We start from the raw sequence: 19092 nt of genomic DNA, 5'->3' as shown, positions 1-19092 counted from the left end.
CTGATTCTTACCGATGCACAATGGAGGAGGGTAATTCCACCTTCTAACAGTCCCTGGCATGCAGGAGATATGCGAATGGCCCTGCACAAAAAGAAATCCACACTGTCATAAAATACGCCACAATGAAAAAAAAAAGAGATTTCAAGAAAGAGATAAGGAGGCCAGCTGTCTCCAAATCCTTTTTTCAGGCCTCTGATATGTTTTTTTTTGTCTGTTCCTTTTTCAAAGCGTCTGCCAGAGCAGAGCCTCCACAGACACCCACCTGAAGCACATATCCCGGTTCGCAGCCGAACGACACAACCTCATTCACCATATAGCGGTCGCCTGTTTTGATGCCGTTGGCTGGTATGACGGGCTCGGGACAGGAGGTAAGGGCAACAGCTGAAAGATAAGGAGAACAATAGAGAGGATTTGGCTGGGGCTCCTCTGTTCGTGTCATAGATGAGCACGTTTGCTTTTGAATTTGCATTCACATTCGTTGATCTGGCTCAGGCAACACTTTCATATTGATGCATTCTCTTTTGTATTAAACAGCTGCTGTTTAGGTTTAAAACAACATGGTGTCATTAATATAAGTGACACTATAGGCCACAGGTACCCAGCTCGAGAAAGAAGAATACATCAGTGCACCAAGCATATTGCATTTTGCACACGTTTGGCCAAAAAAGAGTAAGACCCATAGAAAACAACTGACCCATAATCATTCTCTGTGACTGTCGACACGGAATGCAACACCTTTCGGTAACACTTTATTTGAAGGGGTCTACATAAGGGTGTCATGTAACCGTCATAAGAATGACATGACACATGTCATGCACATTAATGACACATTATTGACGTTTATGACTGTTGTCATAATGTGTCATTCGGTTTTTGTTATGTCAAGTTGACATTGTTTGGGCGTCATCATTATGACAACTTGACATTAGGCAAGACGACATTATTTGACGGCATCTTTGTCATGACAACTTGACATTAGGCAAGAAAATGTAATCCGTTTACAATATTGTCATGACAACTTGACATATAACTGTGTTTGGCCTGACTTATTTTCTAGGTTTTTTAAGTGATGAGCCTGAATAATTGGCTGTCATGACACCATTATGAATTGGTCATGAATACTTTTCTTGACCTCAACTACAGTGGTACAGTTTTGGTTTGTCATTAAGCTGTCACAAAGAACTATTACTGACCAAAATAGTTTTCTGACAGTGTCATGAATACTTACCTTTGACCTCAAGTACAGTGAACCATCTGAGATGTTTCCTGAACATGTCATGAAGTGTCATTACACTGTCATGTAGGTTTCATTTCTGTACATTTTACATTTCTTGAACATTGAGTCTAATTTCAAGTCTAATAACAACAAACACCATACTCAAGTTATGACTTCAAAGAGTTTATTTCAGCAATGAATCTTGCAAAACCATAATACATTGTAGCGCCTCGTTGCCATGGGTAGCTATCCTGAGTTCTTTAAAATATTAAATAAACAAATTAATCCAAGTGTTCATTCATCACCTCTAGGTGAAATACAACCACTTAGCTTAGTGATCCCACAATTATATGCAAATTCTATTTACTCTTATTTACACATTCATCACACATGCATTACACTCAATCTTCAATAGTTTTCAATAGGCTAACTTTCAGTTTCAGGTATCAAATGTAATACAACCAACATCCAAGCAAACAAAGGTTTTCTTTTTAATTGAAATAAAATACCAAACCCTATACTATAGCCGGCAGTTATTAAGTAAATAAATAAAAAATTAGTAGCCTAGGCTACCCAACCAGTTTTCAGAGTTCGCGTGGCAGGCCTGTAACGTTGCTAGTGTGCGTTGAAGCCTAAAAACCAAAATGGCTCGTTCACGCCACTCCAGCACATAGCTCCAGTAGCGCAACTAAGAAAACTCAGGTGTAGGCTAGATGTAATGGATGGACCAGATGGACAGACGTCTTCAGCGAGGCTCGTGGAGGTTCCGAGGATAAGTGGCCGTGCAGGTTATCTCACGCAAAGTCATTGACAAGTGGCATCCTGCTAGCAGCTAGCTAGGTCTTGCTGACTAGTGAAGGCTTTATACTCGTGGGAAATTCTCGTCTCGAAGTTTTCACTTCCAACACAACTTCACCGTCTAGCAGTAATGTTTAAGTAAGCGTTTTACCCACTAAACACAAAGGCTATAATTGTGTTAGGCTGCAGTAAACCTTTCCCGCTCAGCAGTCGTTCTCTCTTCTTCTCCCTGGTGTTGTTTCTTATTTCCTGATAACCCTTGACCTCTAGCTCAATTCTCATTGGCTCAAGTAATACAAATGTAACATAAACTACACATTTCTATCTTTTTCACTTTTAGAATCAAAACATAATATCTTGACAACATTTCAGTAACTAGGAAATTGTAAACAAATATATATTCATCTCTAGCCTACTGGAAACGTTGACGTTGTTGTGCACGCAAGTCATGTTTATTCAATTTCATGGTTATGCATTGCTTTAGATGAATATATTTTGTTCATAATTTCCTAGTTACTGAAATGTTGTCAAGATGTTATGTTTTGATTCTAAAAGTGAAAAGGATAGAAATGTGTAGTTTGTTACATTTGTATTATTTACGCCAATGAGAATTGAGCTAGAGGTCAAGGGTAGCCTAATCAGGAAATAAGAAACAACACCAGGGAGAAGAAGAGAGAACGACTGCTTAGCGGGAAAGGTTTACTGCAGCCTAACACAAATATAGCCTTTGTGTTTAGTGGGTAAAACGCTTACTTAAACATTACTGCTAGACGGTGAAGTTGTGTTGGAAGTGAAACCTTCGAGACGAGAATTTCCCACAAGTATAAAGCCTTCAGCTAGTTAGCAAGACCTAGCTGCTAGCAATGCCACTGACTTTGCGCGAGATAGCCTGCATGGCCACTTATCCTCGGAACCTCCACGAGCCTCGCTGAAGACGTCTGTCCATTAGCAACGTTACAGGCCTGCCACACGAACTCTGACAACTGGTTGGGCATAGACTACTCATTTTTTTTTTATTTATTTACTTAATAACTGCCAGCCATAGTATAGGGTTTGGTATTTTATTTTAATTAGCCTAAAGAGAAAACCATGTTTTGCTTGGATGTTGGTTGTATTACATTTGATACCTGAAACTGAAAGCTAGCCTATTGAAAACTATTGAAGATTGAGTGTAATGCATGTGTGATGAATGTGTAAATAAGAGTAAATAGAATTTGCATATAATTGTGGATTACTAAGCTAAGGGTGTTTTTAAAGAACTCAGGAGAGCTACCCATGGCAACGAGGCACTACAATGTTTTGCAAAATTCATTGCTGAAATAAACTCTTTGAAGTCTTCAAAGTCTTTTTGAGTATGGTGTTTGTTGTTATTATACTTGAAATTAGACTCAATGTTCAAGAAATGTAAAATGTACAGGAATGAAACCTACATGACAGTGTAATGACACTTCATGACATGTTCAGGAAACATCTCAGATGGTTCACTGTACTTGAGGTCAAAGGTAAGTATTCATGACACTGTCAGAAAACTATTTTGGTCAGTAATAGTTCTTTGTGACAGCTTAATGACAAACCAAAACTGTACCACTGTAGTTGAGGTCAAGAAAAGTATTCATGACCAATTTATAATGGTGTCATGACAGCCAATTGTTCAGGCTCATCACTTAAAAAACCTAGAAAATAAGTCAGGCCAAACACAATTATATGTCAAGTTGTCATGACAATATTGTAAACGGATTACATTTTCTTGCCTAATGTCAAGTTGTCATGACAAAGACGCCGTCAGATAATGTCATCTTGCCTAATGTCAAGTTGTCATAATGATGACGCTCAAACAATGTCAACTTGACATAACAAAAACCGAATGACACATTATGACAACAGTCATAAACGTCAATAATGTGTCATTAATGTGCATGACATGTGTCATGTCATTCTTATGACGGTTACATGACACCCTTATGTAGACCCCTTCAAATAAAGTGTTACCCACCTTTCTTTAGAATGTAGATTTTCCAGAAAGTAAGTCTGACACGCACACTCACACACACACACACACACACACACACACACACCCACACACACTGTAGTAGACCCGGGAGACAGCAGAGTATGTTGCCAAGACAACTGCTTCAGTGCAGAGAGCGAGCGAGCGAGACAGGATGCGGCGTGCTTCCTGGGCGTCTGAACGTGCCGCGCTGCAGGTGGCAGCGTGCCTCTGTGTGTCAGCCTTAAACAGGCATGGCTTTCCCCACTCGCTGGGAGTCAGGAATGCACTGTGCGCTGGGACATTAGCATGCGCTGCCAGGATTCCTCCTAACTGCAATGATGTGAGTTTGAACTGTAAGAGAAGAGGATCACAATTTGCCTTGCTCTCTGCGTAGAGTGAGTTCACTGGAAGTGATTAATCTTGATTTGCCTAATCCTCCTGAAAAAAAAAAGCGTTTTGATGCTCTTTCACTTGTGTAGTTTGACTGTGTTGGTAAAAAAAAAAGCTTCCCATTGTACCTTATCTGTGGAGTATTTACCATGTAGATGCCACTTAATAATCTCCAAACAATTATAAGCACACAGTGAATCACTCCACATTGCTAAAAGTAATTTAGAGCAGCCACTGATCTGATGTGCTGTCTCGACAGGATGTGTTGTCAGACCACCCCCCCCTCCCCTCCCCCCATCTCATTACCCATTATTCACCCCCCCCCCCCCCCCCATCCTCACCCCACCACCTACAAAATTCCACATTGCTGACACTCCCATTCTGTATGGAGAGGCCATTTCTGTGTGCCGTTCTGGGGATTAATCGATAAAGTGCCACATGTCCCCAGCCTCTCCGCAGATGAAGGATATACTTAGAGGGAAAAAAATAAACTGGCATTCTCCTCTCGAAAATCACTGCAAGCTCAACAAAGGACAAGAGCTTAACCTTTTGAGAGGAGCTAGGAGTGAGACACATGCACAGGCACAGCACATGAGGCAGTGGCAGGTCTGAATCTTAACTGAGTTTATATCTCTCTCCAATCAGGTCTGTTACACTCCTTATGTATCAGGCAAGTTAGCATGTTTGCATGATAAGGTTACAGAACCAATCCTGAGGTGCATGGGGGTGGGACAATTCTTCATAAAATAGCACTCATGATGACCTTATGATGCCTGAATTGGCCAACCTGGACTGTGATCAGCAAAAAATGTACTGTAGATCCAAAGCAGAAATCCTTGGCTAAGACACGGGCTGCTTACTTCACTCAAGACATGTCTGGTAAAATGTAGCAGACATCATGCAGAGATGTTAGCAAGGTTAAAAACTTGATTTTGTTTGGTCTTTCACAGTCTAGAGCATTTCCACTAGCCAAAAGAGGCTTGGAGCAATGCATGCTGGCAGCGTTGAATACACAAGCACTTAGCCATCCCCATGAACTTCCCTGATAGTGTTCATCGCCATCTATTTTCTCAGATCGGGGCATCCACTTGTGTCAGGGGCGGAAATAGCATCTTTACCTCCAAGATCGCAATGAGATCAGCGTTGGCTTCCAAAGCCCCTCGGTAAAGTGGTGAAAAGTGTGCGACTGTGCTGGTAAGGATCTCCGGTCTCCAATGGAGTCAGGGCCAACATTACTCCCGCGTAACACATGGCCCTGCTCTTTAAGTGGACTGCTTGGGAGAAATGGCCAAATTGGGCTGTCTCCCAGGTGAAAAGCAGTAGACAAATTGGAGATGTTAGGAGTGAATTAGGTGAAATAGTATAGATCAGGACAGGGTCCACGAGCTACAGCACACCCTTTCTTTTGTTAGGAGAGACCCTGATAGCACCAGTGGTCACAGAGACATAGGACCCTTGATGTTATCAAAGGCCACGGTAAAGGCAGCTTCCCATCCTGGGAATAGTGAGTGACTCACTTGTGAGTGTTCTAGAAGAGTGTGGAGAGCATTACCGAGGTTGGGTTTAGGTTCAAACACCAGCTTGAAATAGTGTTTCTAGTCTGTTGCTAGCTAATGGGAATCAATTTGTGTTAAATAATTTGATGAACACACACATAATTCAGCAAAGGTATTGTTTCACAGCTGATATGTATGCTATGAGGAGTAGCCAGGGCCAAATACAAATATTTTCCCATCGAAAATGTCTTAAATTTGGAGTACTTAAATATATGTATACCTGAAATATGGATCATAATTGCCTATTCAATGTCTGTTAGCTAGGTATAATATAATTATTCCTGACAGCCTGAAAAAAACATTACACAAAAACAACTGCTGTAGCTAAACCTTCCATCATAAGTCATGCTCTGTCAGTAGATTGAGCAGATACCCTGACAATTGATTTTTTGGTATGTTCTTTTATGACTGGTTTCAGAATTTTGAATTTTGGATGTTTCTAAGCCATCATATTTTGAGAACTGTCTTGACAATTCATATTGAACCCTTGAACCCACAGTACATCTGAACAATGTTCCATTATTAACCAGGACACAATAGACCACCAGTCTAGGGCACCAATAATCTGATTTCCATGTGGTCAAGTGTCTCAAGGCCAGTTCAATGAGTACAATACAACAGCAGTGAGCACTTGGCACTCTGACACAGTACTGTGGAAACTGAAAAGGACGAGGCGTAAGGTGTATTTATAGAAGCTATAAAGCATACTGTAACAAAAGAAGAAATAATGTTTCCCCTCCCTTCTCTCTTTTTTTCCCCATTTCATTTCTTATAACTCAGCAATGTGTTAGGCATGTCTGCAACATTTTACAGGGTAGACACATTTGAACTTTCAAGGGCGGAGAGCTTTTTCGTAATAATAATAATAAAAAAGTAGTGTGTCAAGCTCCATACTTACTCTTGTACTCCAGGTGAAATCCGGCCGCGACGACACTGATGTCCGTGTGGAAGTGAAGGTAGAGCTGGTTGGATGTGCTGTTCAATAAAGCTGGAGCGGTGGTGCCTGCAACACATCACACGCAAATGGCTCAGACGACAAGGTTGTAGACATTTATACAGGTAGTCATTTAGGTTACATGCTCGAGTCTGAATTGTGAAATTAGTGGGGGGTTTCACCATGTGGCCTGGGTGCTTTGTGAGAATGCAGATTAAGTGCTTTTATGTAATCCGAATAGATGTGCCCTTGTACAAAAGGCTCTCCTTTATGGACTGTGAACAGCAGAAGAGGATGAAAGTATCATTTGAAATTTGACAGACGCTGGTCATTGAAGTTTTGTCAATAGGCCCCACTAAGACCAAGGTTCCCACAGAGTATCTGTAAGCACATTTAGTTGAGTTGTCTTTGAAAGGGGAGTTATAAAAGGTGAAAGGTTTCTGCCTGTCAGAAACATTCAGACACTCAGTGTGTGTCCTTACAACAGCCTTTGTGTTATTCAAACAAAATGAAAACGCATGAACCTTTGAATATTTCTAAAAATCAATGAAGGACAGAGCATGCTAATTTAAGGAAGATGTAATGGCCCCCAGTTCAGTGGATGTCCCACACACATAGCACACAGCAGGGCTGAAGATGCACACAATCATCTAATGATCAGTGATAAGACGTGCAGGTAAAAAGTGATTCTGTTAGTCATGTTCCATATGCCATATCCCTGGACAGGAAACACTGTAATAGTATCACTCCTAATGCTCCAATCTCAAACATGGCATGGTGGAGAGCGAGAGTGGCTGGCATGTATTAGTACAAGTGCATTATGCTGATGATAGTGGCCTGTAAAGTGCTCCTTTACGCTTGAATGACTTGACTAATAATTTTTGGATGGAGTTTGACAGCTTGGTAGCGCTCATCTACTGTCCAGCAATTCAGCGGTCCATCACTTCTATTAGCTGGACAGGCATCTCCAGCATTTCTTACGCTTGTCAAATGAGCTTCAGATGGGCATAAAATGGACTTTGCCGGATTGAATATGGCCAAAAAATAGAAGCGATGCATTTTCCTCTGCTGGAATTTAATGGGTCAAGAATATGTAGCAGCACTACGAAAATATGCATCATGCCACACGGCATTGTGGGTTCTGACGTTACGTCTGAGGTGGTTACAAGAAAAGTATAAATAAATAACATGCAAATTTTAATTGAATTAGTATTCAGTAAACTGTAATTAATCCTGTACAATAGCATGATACTGAATAAAAAGACAAGGATGGAGGACAAAACATATCTGACAGTTCAATTAAGGGAATTATACTAATGGATTTGTGACCAAAGGATGAATGAAATGACTGATTGTGATGGGTGAGGGTCTGGTAGCCCACCGCGAAGACTAGAAGAAGGATGGCTTTCTGCATCTTAATGAGCACTCACACACTATGTAGCCTGACAGAAACTCCAGATCTTTCTCTGTGTAACTCACAAAAGCTTACGAAATGAGGCTCGGGTAATTTGGTATCAAAAAAAAAAAGAAAAACGAAATGCAGAAATTAGCATTTTGGCATCCTCAGGGAAAGAGGGGTGCGTTAGATCATAAAAATCCATCAGGTACACCATGGGATCGACTTTTTTTTTTTCAACACTTCATCAAGATGAATCGTTTTGGTGTTTAATGTCTTTGCTTTGAGGACTGTTGGCTTCGAGAGGTGAACAATGATATTCAGCCAGGGTTCGCGCCACGGAAAATTTGCCTTAAACTACACATCTCCCCAGCCGTGAGACCTTTAGTCAGCGGGCTGCCGTGGCACTGAGGCGGAGTTCATTATGAGCTTGTTGAAAGCATTGCTTAAGGCCTGGCCACAGCACCGCTCCATCGGGAAACACAAAAAAGGTTAAACCCCCTCTCTCCGAGGAGGGATCTTTTGCTTGGACCCCCCTGCTGCGAGATTATTTTTTACTTCAGTTTAGCGGCCCTGAAGATTTATTATTTTTTTCTTTTGTCTTCGCCGACAAACCTTTCCAAACAAACTCTATCTGTTGGGAACATCAGTGTGTCTCTGAGTGACATTCAAAGAGCTGTGACTTTCTCAAAAGTCAGTCTTGAAAAACAAAATGACTGTCCAAAGTTGTCAAAGCAGAGAGATGATTGCATACATCAGTTTGAACATTTCATGGGAAGAAATGACAATTTTGAAACAATGACATACTGTAGGCTAGAGGCAGCAACATAAACAAGAACATTATAGAGCTACCACAGAACTGATAACAGACAACAATCAGCACAGTTTGTGAACAGTGACAAAAAACAACATGCTATTTTTCTTTGAATATGAATATTCCAGCTATTACCAGTGTTACCTCTGCAAACTGACTTACAAAGGGGAGATAATTTAGCAGGCTAGTCTGGTTTCCCTTGCAGTATACTGTGCCTCACAGCTCACATACATTCACACCACAAGTACACTAGCATTCGCGTGAATAAAATAAACTTTTATCGCTGGCAAGTTCTAAAAAATTGGCTTCTTGTCAACACAGCAGGAAAGAAGCCAAAGGCTGCTGGGCTCAGCTGTAGTGACTTGGCAGCAGTCCAGCCTGAGCTACCTGATAAGAACTATAACACCTCCTCTGTTTCTTCACTACTTAGATGTCCCTTAACAGCAGAATCTCGCCAAGTTCTAACGCAATGCGTCTATGAGCACTTCTGAATACATGCAAATGCAGAAGACAATGACACTAGCATAGATGAATTCCTAAAGGCACTTTAGAGAACTTCTCTACAGACACCACAGTATCATTGAGAACAGGAATCTATATAAAATAAGAGCATTTGACTGAGAAGACGTTTAGCACCAGCGGGACTGCCTGTAACATTGTATTCAATTCCTTTTTTATAATTAAAAGCAAATACAGCTGTTTAGTCTTGGGAACCATCTTTCAGTAATTAATTGGGATGGAATGAAATAAAGTTGCCTGCCAACTCCCTCCCAAAAGGTCTCATGCATTAACAATCAAATAAAAAAAAGCGACATTCATCTACTGGTTAGAGCTACAGTATGTATGTTTTATGTCCTCGAAGGCATATCATAATGTAACTGGCACGCAATCCCAAAGGCTTATGTAAACCAGGCACATTCAGCTGCCTGGGCAGAATCTCAAAAAAAGAAGCAGAAAATCCCACTCTAGTTTCATTGCAAGCCTTGCCCTTTAACAAGTCAGAAGTTCAAAACAATTCAGTCAGGTATTGGGCCTCCAAGATGCCAGTCAAATCCCAAATTAAAAAATTTGGTTTTGGAAGGAGAATGGGTAGTTTATTTTCTAATCTCTGGCGAGCACTTGTCTGATTAGCAGTGAGTTGCACGTTGTAGCTTTACGCACAGACTAAAACTGGATCCAAACCAATAGCTGAAACACTGACTGAGCTGTTGATAAACATTTTCCTAAAAGAAACTTTCCAATTACACGCCATTGATTCTCTGCGAGGGGATACACCACATTTATTTCATTTGATGCGCGTTGTTTGTCACCAAAATTTCCCACCTGAAAAGCTGCCCAATTTGGGAGCTGTCATGTCTCCGCCATCATAGATTTCCAGGGAATCCCAGTTGTGCTCAAGGGCGAAGCTAATGACTTGGATCTAAAATCAAAATTACAACACATCAGAACATGTTGCATACAACATTTTTCCAAATTCCTGACTTTCTAATTAATTTTTGCACTACGCTAGTGCCTCCACTGACATGCTCAAGCATCTTCATTTGTTCCCTGATAAACAACATTACAAATGAAAGATTTAATGGTAAAAATCAGTGACTCTTAAGCTTGGAATGAGCAACATCACACACAATTCTTTAGTCTGCATTGATTTTGAAATAATAATAATTTCTCTCTAGCTTCCGGTTAAAGGCTGTCATTTGTGCCAGTGTGGTTTATTGCATTAGACGAGTTCACAAGCAACCATCATTTTGCTTGTCTTTGTTCTTTTTGCCGTTTTTCTTTGCACTTGCCTGGATGCCAGCTCCTTCGGTGACGGCAATCTTCCACACACAGTTCAGGCTGTTCCCATAGGGCTCTGGAAACCCAGGAGACAGGATGGTGCCTCTTCTCTCCGTCAGGTTCCTACTGCAAGGGACTAGGGAGCAGAGCGGGGTGTGGATGAGGGGTGGCAGGGGGGTTGGGGGAGAGATTGGAGTCACACTGTGCTTGGCACACACAATTCCCCCTTTTTCTGCTCTTATTAAAGACAAGCAGTGGCTAATAGCAGTGTGTTGGTGTGCACTTCTGGTTTCTGCTATACATTTTTTTTTAAAAAGACAGCAGCAGTGAGTGCATGTGTGCTTCCCCTGGTGACCACGAATAAGTTGGGTTACTTGCAGGAGCCTAGTAAAAATGTCATTCTGATCTGTTTGTGTCTTATAAAGCTGTCAATGGAACATGTAAGCATGCTATTTTGTCTACTAAGGATGGGCTTAGAAACCACACCAAAGGTCCTATCTCACAAACAGCCAAAACATTATTTCACCGTCAGATCATTTGCAGTGCTATTTCTATATGCCTACATAACCAACTTTACACATCAGAGCCTGTTTGAGGCTGTATCAGCAACACTAGGGGCCAGTTTTATGGAAATACATGACTTACCTATGCAGGTCGGTATGGTGTCATTCCATTGTGCGAGTGCATTGGGAACAGCATGGCACTTGATAGCTTTGGAGCCTTCAAGAAGGTAGCCTGGGCTGCATTCAAAACGGACAATGGACCCGGCGGAAAACTCCGAACCAATCCTCCTCCCATATCTCGGCTCGGGGACGGAGCTGCACTGTGTGTCACTGGTCCGTGGCACAGCTGTAGAGGTAACAGTGCAGAAGATAAGATGGCGTCACTTCCCATAGACAGGTTACGTGAATACAGGCAACAGTTTTAGCTACATATGGTCGCTTGCATCATGAAACTTTTATATATTGCTTGTAGATGCTAATCTAATCATTTCTGTGATATGCATACCGGCACATGCTTTTTTGGTCTTGCCCCAGTCATTTTAGCACTTGCCCTTGGAGGGGAACTTCTATGAAGGGCACTGTGACACATACATATGTCACTGGATTGAATTGAGGGTACAGTATAACAAATCTGCATCCAAAAAAATATTGTACACACGATATATCATGGTTAGCAAATTGGCTTTTGTGGACTTTTTATTTGGCACTCCATGTCAAAGTTAGATACCAATCAAATATCCCATATGGAACCCGTAAAGATTCTATTGTCTTCTCTTGTAAAAAGTCCGATCCTATCCAGACAAAGTACACATTATCAGTACAAAATTTGTTGGACACACCAAATTTTATGAGATTCCTGTAAGGCAGGTTTTCAGATTCCTTTGAGGCAGATGAGAGCTGAATGCCTTTTGCTGCTAATTTACATCTGTGTGAGCTTCTGATAGCTCATTGTTGTCTCAGCTGGCTGTGGCCGGAACCCCATCAAGCAGCCATCAACACTTCTCCCATCGATTCAGTGAAAGTCAAATTGACAACTTCTGAAATACTCAAAAATGTATGTTGTAAATGTAATACATCCATGTTTGGTCTTAAATTAATACTTGTAATGTGGGCAACAGCCTAATCACAGTTTCATTGCAATCTAATGTATTTGTACATAGTTATAGACTAAGAAATACACTATAGAGTTTTAGACGCCACACCCACTTTCAGGTAAAGAGATCCTGCTGAGTCGGGAGCGGCTGGATGGATGAAAAGGGAAACTCTTGGTGTGATGCGCTCTCTTCTCTCTATCTCAGCTCTGGGCAAGGAGGTCACTCTGATCTCTGGTCCCTCTCTCTCTCTCTCTCTCTCTCTCCCTGCCTTTTCTCCCTCTCTCTCTCTCTATCTATCTATCTTTTGATTTCTTTATGGGTTTGTTATTTTCATTATTTGATATATTGTTTTATCTGGTGTATGTAGCATTGTAACTTGGTAACTTGTTAAGGTTTAAGTCCAAGTTTAATGTTTGTTTTGAGGTTAAGATTACTTTATCCTTTGTTCCTTTGTTTAAGGATAATTACTGATACTTTTACTCTTACCTAAAGCTCAAGGCCTAATAAATGGTTAATTCTCCTCGCTCAGTTTGCATATCTCTAAAAGTTTAGTGTGCCATTCCATTCTCTACCATAGTTAAACAAACTAGTTATTTGGTAATTTATTAGAGGTACAATATATCTTAATGGAGTCAGATTAAATCGTGGTGAATTTCCTAATAACATTACCATTTAACTCCACATGGCTACTGATCCATTGTTCTTCACGCATGTAAAGGGAGAACGTCCGATGTGTTTGTGTAGCGCGTTTGGGACTGTTTTTTCAACCTTTACATTCCATTCATAGGAGGCACTACAACTGCCAAATGGTAACATCTCCATTGGCATATACTGTATCTTCTTTTGTAAAGGTCCAATCGTTGACAAACATGCTACACGTGATAATCAACACAACAGCCCTTGGATGCATGTCACATGCCACATGTCATTATCTCAAGAAAAGCTTGAGGCAAATATGTGAAATTTGGCACACTTGCACATTTCCTACAGTACCAATTTACTCGCTCATAAAATGGCTGCCAACACTTTCAGCTGTCAATATTTTAACTCATATCTCATGAACTGCTTCATGAAGCACTAAAATGGTCAATATCTAAAGATCCGCTTCACATCTCCTCCTTCAGCATTTTCTAGTTTAAGGGCACTTCCAATTTCGCTGGACCCCGATAATCTAGCCTGGATGCCAGACCGAAGTTTAGCCCCGCCTCCATTCTTTTTCTGCAGGGAACTTCGGTCTGGCATTGCTCCGTTCAGCTGCTACTATTCGAGATACACTTCGGCCCGGACCAATCACATTTCACAGGGCGGGCTTTACGTGATGATTGACACATGAACAGCAGTGACGTTCACGGCTGCATGCGTCCTCGTTCAACGAGTTGGGTGTGAGACCATGTTCGCTTAGGTTGATTTTGATTGCAACAGAAACGCTATGGCTATGAATGCATAATTTGTTCATGCAGTTTGGCCTTTCGTTTATCTTAGCTATTGAAACGGAGGTTTTATCACGGATTCGCACAACTATTTCTGAACACTTAGACCAACGAGGATATGTGGGAAAACTTCAGTTTCACTTTCACCCAGTTAAAACAGCATGTTTGGGTGATGTTGTTCCCGTTTGTTTAAAAATGTCTGTTTGCTCGTTGGGTTAACGACACACTTCCCCAGCTGTTCATTGCATACAGTTTGAAGGAATTATTTTTAAAAACGAAGGAGGATGTTTTCCATAGCCTACCCTGCTACATATTTCTGTCTTAGATTTCGCAGATACTGACAGCCAATAACTTGTTCTGTTTGGTTTGGTCTATCCAATGAGTGCAGAGCTATCCCCCCCGCACTGTATCGGTTGAATCACGCCCCATAATCGCAGCTGAATTAGCCTATCTCACGCTAAAATGGCGTCTTTCGGCTTTCCTTTCCGGTCCCTGGAACTAAACTTCCGGTCAGGGTAATAGCCGTTCATAGTGAATGACCACGGGGGAGCAGAGAAGCTAGAGGTGGTGTAATAAAACTCTGTGAACCGGTATCAAACAAAAACATCCCGTTTTTAGCTTTCGTACATTTCTCCTTGATGTGGGCCGTCGAAGAAAATGGATTCAAGCCACGAAGAGGGAGGAGGGAACACTATTTAACGTCTATAATGTCACAGTTGTTTGTAGCATAGCATTTTCGTATTAGCGACCTGTTCGGAATAGCTAGCTTCTAATGTTAGCGCTTTAGGTAAAGCCATGTAGAGTTAAATAAGACAGTGCCTTGTGTTTGTTCAACGGTCTCTGACACAACCCAAGCCAGGACGTCTGTTTTCACGACGACAACGAGGGACTGGGGTTGTTTGAGAAGTCCAACCGTGTGGAAAGGAAGATGTTGCTGTTGCTAGCTTAGCTAGCTTTGCTTCGGACAACGAACTAACGAACGACCGTCCCGGTAAGTTTTTATCCCCATTGAGTAGCGTTAAATGAATTGGCAAGGAGATAAATAGCCAGATGTACATTTGCAAATATATTATGTTTGTTTGGAGGTTCTTATTGGCTCTGTGCACTAGATATAGACGAACTTCCGTGTTTGTCTTATGGTTGGCGAACGTGTTTCTTGCCGTCTCTTCGTTGTCATAGCTGTCAGAAAAGCACCGACTAATGAGCACTTCAATCATACCAAAACGTAAGAAATACAATGCATGCAACTGTGTTTTGAGCTTCTTAAAACCGTGGGCGACTGCTGTGTGCCAGTTTGCTCGGTTTCAGGTCGATTTTAGCTTCCAGCTTTTTTTCTGAAAACACCAGCCTGTGTGTGCACGGAGGAGGGCAGGATTTCGGTGCCTGCTAACGTTACACGTTAATACAATTGCTTTTTGACATCGGGACTTTGTCTCTATCTAGTGTACAGAGCCAATACATTGCCCTAAGTAACAAAGCAAAGATATTCATGGGTTTCATTAGGTCACTTTCGACAGGTGCACTAACGCAGCACTCATAATCTAGGTTGATTTGATACACCTGTGGAAAGAGACCTGATGAGACCCATGAATAGCTAGAAATGTTAGCTCGGTTTAGACAGCATATTGTGTTAGTGTGTTTTTAAAACTAAAGCCTACCTTACACTGACAGATTTTAACAAGATTTGGGAAAGATTCTTGAAAGATTGTAGTCTTTTGAGTAGTTTGAATGAGGGGCATACGTTAAAAGACTACAATCTTTCAACAATCTTTCCCAAATTGTGTCAAAGTCTGTCTGTAAGGTAGGCTTAAAGCGAGAGATTATTCCATACACATATAGTTAATACATATTTACTGAAACACATATTCTTGTGGTGGTATGTGACACAGCACTCATAATTTACTGTCCTCATTAATTAGCATTGTTGCTTACAGTTTTTCTCTACTTGTTTATGTGTTTGCATCAGGTGCATTGGATGCAAGCTCACACGAGGATAAAGGAACTGGAGGTGCTTGTGTTGACATGTGAGTATTTCTACTTCCCTGCTCTTATGCATACACACACCCATACACTCCCACAAAATCATTGACACATCACTCCCAACCATCACTGATCTTCATCACTCACGGTGTCTGCAACGTGCACACAAAATCATCAGAGACCACACACATCCCAGTCATGGACTGTTCTCCAACCGCCCGTCTGGGAAACGTTACAGGAGCCTAGGAGTTGCACCAGCAGGCTCAGAAACACCATAACACTGCTCAACACCAAGACCCACCACTAGCCCCTGCCCCCCTCTCCCTTGCACATGGACTAGAGATGGTCTGACTACCGATGATAACTGCCCTTTATCAAATGCACCTCATCAATGCACTATTATACAGAATTCTGTTGATATGGACTGTCTGATTACTCTATGCACTTTATGTACATAATGAATCAAGCTGCATTTGGTGTTTTATCTATATGTATACTGCTATAAAGAAAATAAGCACTTTTTAATGATTGCACTACTGGTTTGATACTAAACTGCATTTCGTTGTGCTTACTTTTGCAACGACAATAAAGTTGAATCTAATCTAATCTAATATGTGAAGTTTCTAGAAATAATCACTGAATCCAAAATCAAGAAAATACATGGAAAAATACCAAATTGAACAAGAGATGCATGCATGTATGCACACACATACACATTATTGAAGAAATGTTCATAAATGTGGAAATGATAAAAACGTACATGAATGTGGAATGATAAAAAAAAGTCTAATTTGTCTTTCAGGACATCAATGAAGGTAATTCGTCTCACCAAGTCCTCCCCTCGGAAATGTCTGACTTGGTGTCAATGACTGTCACACCAGGGAAGGGAAGGCTAGTGACCACAAGCTAACCTTGCTCCCAGATGGATCACAACAAAGCCACAGAAGAAACCTTGACCTGCCAGAGATCCACGTAGTGATCCACGTACTCCAGCCCCTGCCTCATAGCTGTGGTTTGCCATGCTTCCTTGAGGATCCTCCCTGCCAACCACTGCCGGGTCTTATTCCCCCTGGCAGCAAGGACTTCATGACTTGCTTTGAGCCTGCTCTCTTCACAGGTGGCTCAGAGTGTACATACATACCGTACACACATATATATAGATAATTGGGTTATAGTTTGTTCATTGTGTTCATTTTGTGTGTACTTTTCTATGTTTTGTATTTCTATAATGTCCACACGTTTTTCAATAAAACATGTGTCTTGTTGGTACTTTGACACTAACCTTTGTAGCGCATACCGTATAATGTAGATCTCACTTTGCAGCTTCCCAATGTTTTTTTTAAATGACCAACTGGTGTAGTTATGTTTACCTGAGCACATGGCTTGTGCAACAATGTGATCACAAAATTCTCTACCAGCAGCACACAAAATAGCATATCCTTCGTGGTCTTGCTGGCCGAAGTTAGTGTCAGTAGTAGTGGGGTGAGTGGAACATATTAGCAAAAGTCTCTGAACCTGAACTCGTGGAACAACAACTAAAACTCTGGTGAAAGAAATAAGAGATTTGTCTTGCATAGTGTTGCAACAATTTACCAATTAGGTGTGTTTCAATGTGGAGATGTTTTGGATACCATACAAATGATGACCATATTAAGGACAGACAGGCACACAAGGCACTTAAAAAATGATATACCTGCTTGGCGTTTTATGTAAGCTTGCCTTTTAGGGACACTCGCAAGTTAGGCTCCCTATTGTAGTCTACTGTTTAGCCTACACAGGAAGGTGGTGCATATTAATACTGCAAGATACTCAAAGTCGCCCAGGTCTTACATTGTTGCACAGAATGTGTATCAATCAACTAGGCTTCAGTGATGTTTAACAAGAAACACGGGGTAAGTATAGCGTTTGTTATAGCTATTAGGCTATTGATGCATGCTCTAGACAAGTCGTTTTGATGGAGATGCGTATGTAAACAATAGTTATTTCGGTGCCGTTGTTCCTTTTGCCCCTGACAGATTCAATGTTTAAAACACCTTGTTTGCGGCTCCTCGATCTTTCTAAGAGATCGGTAGCACAATGATCTCACAACGTCAGGCCTACTACTTTGAAGACCATACAAAGATATGCACATAAAATACTTAATAATTTTGTTACACAGCTTTATTGAAGTGCAATACAAGCTATGGGTTTTGCTCTGACGTTAGCCATGTAGCTAGCTGACATCAACATTACCTTCACAACTATACAGATTGTTCATGGAACGATTTATATCCACAATCCAAAATTGAACGTGTAGTAGAAGTACATGATACTTGTTTCGTTACGCTGCTTTATTGAAGTGCATTTACAAGCTGTTGTGTCTTATATCTAGTAGCCTATCTGGCTATCTGGTATTAGCCGTCTAGCTAGCCGACTGACCTTTGCCTTCATAATTATATATAAATTGTACATGGGACAATTTATATCCCCGGTCCAGTTTGGATCGCTTAGTTTTCGTGTGGAGTTCCACAATTTCCTCCACCTGTGATAGACTTATCTTTTGAAAATGCCGCAAATTCCTTGTAAACTTGTACATCGCTCCGATTACATTGGACTCTCCATAAGACAGTGTTGACCGGAAGTAGCACGACACCTAGCGAATATTCAAAATGGCGGCGTGATATAGGCTAATGGAGCAGTTTCAGACTCATATTCTGATAAGAATTGAGTATGACGTCATCAGGCTACCGATAATCACCGCTAGCGGCTAAATTATGATTATGATGATGATGATGATGATGATGATGATGATGATGATGATTATTAATACTAGCGATAACCACAACAATAATAATAATCATAATAATAACAACAACATAAAATAAAATATGAATAAGATTGTGCTTATAATTCATTTTTTATATCTATTTTTCTAAGCAGTAGTACTAACAGATGTGGTAGTTGTAGTAGCAGAGGCAGCAGAAGCAACATTTCCCACTTGAATGTGTCACAAATGCGTTTCCAGCCCCTACAAGGATGCGCATCATCTTGACTTGGCTTTGAATTCTTCCTAACTGGGTTCTGCGCTCCTTGGAAATTGTATTGTATTCCGTGCCTTTGACTGTGCTTGTGGTCTGCCTTGAGCTGATGTTTCCAGATGTGCAGAGAGGTGTGTGTGTGTGTGCGTGTGTGTGTGTGTGTGTGTGTGTGTGTGTGTGTGTCTGTATGTATGT

At 41.1% G+C, this 19092-nt stretch overlaps 1 protein-coding gene and 1 long non-coding RNA gene across 2 annotated transcripts in view; one reads left to right on the top strand and one right to left on the bottom strand.

Moving 5' to 3' along the window:
- Positions 1–19092, bottom strand: part of LOC134063580 (CUB and sushi domain-containing protein 1-like) — a 232763-nt gene that overhangs the window by 37709 nt on the left and 175962 nt on the right. Inside the window, exons 35-40 of the mRNA XM_062519171.1 lie at positions 11519–11722; positions 10885–11009; positions 10418–10514; positions 6849–6953; positions 263–381; positions 12–81 (exon numbers count right to left, since the gene is read on the bottom strand). Of these exons, the coding sequence (XP_062375155.1) occupies positions 12–81; positions 263–381; positions 6849–6953; positions 10418–10514; positions 10885–11009; positions 11519–11722 (720 nt within the window). The remainder of the gene's footprint in view (positions 1–11; positions 82–262; positions 382–6848; positions 6954–10417; positions 10515–10884; positions 11010–11518; positions 11723–19092) is intronic.
- On the top strand, positions 14423–17542 carry LOC134064091 (uncharacterized). Its single transcript, XR_009936243.1, has 3 exons — positions 14423–14891; positions 15867–15924; positions 16683–17542. It is a non-coding gene; the product is annotated as an uncharacterized LOC134064091 (long non-coding RNA).

The sequence above is a fragment of the Sardina pilchardus genome, chromosome 18 (genome assembly GCF_963854185.1).
Source record: "Sardina pilchardus chromosome 18, fSarPil1.1, whole genome shotgun sequence".
NCBI classification, from domain to species: domain Eukaryota; kingdom Metazoa; phylum Chordata; class Actinopteri; order Clupeiformes; family Clupeidae; genus Sardina; species Sardina pilchardus.
Note: the sequence above shows the minus strand (reverse complement) of the source record. Positions and strands in the feature narration are given on the sequence as shown.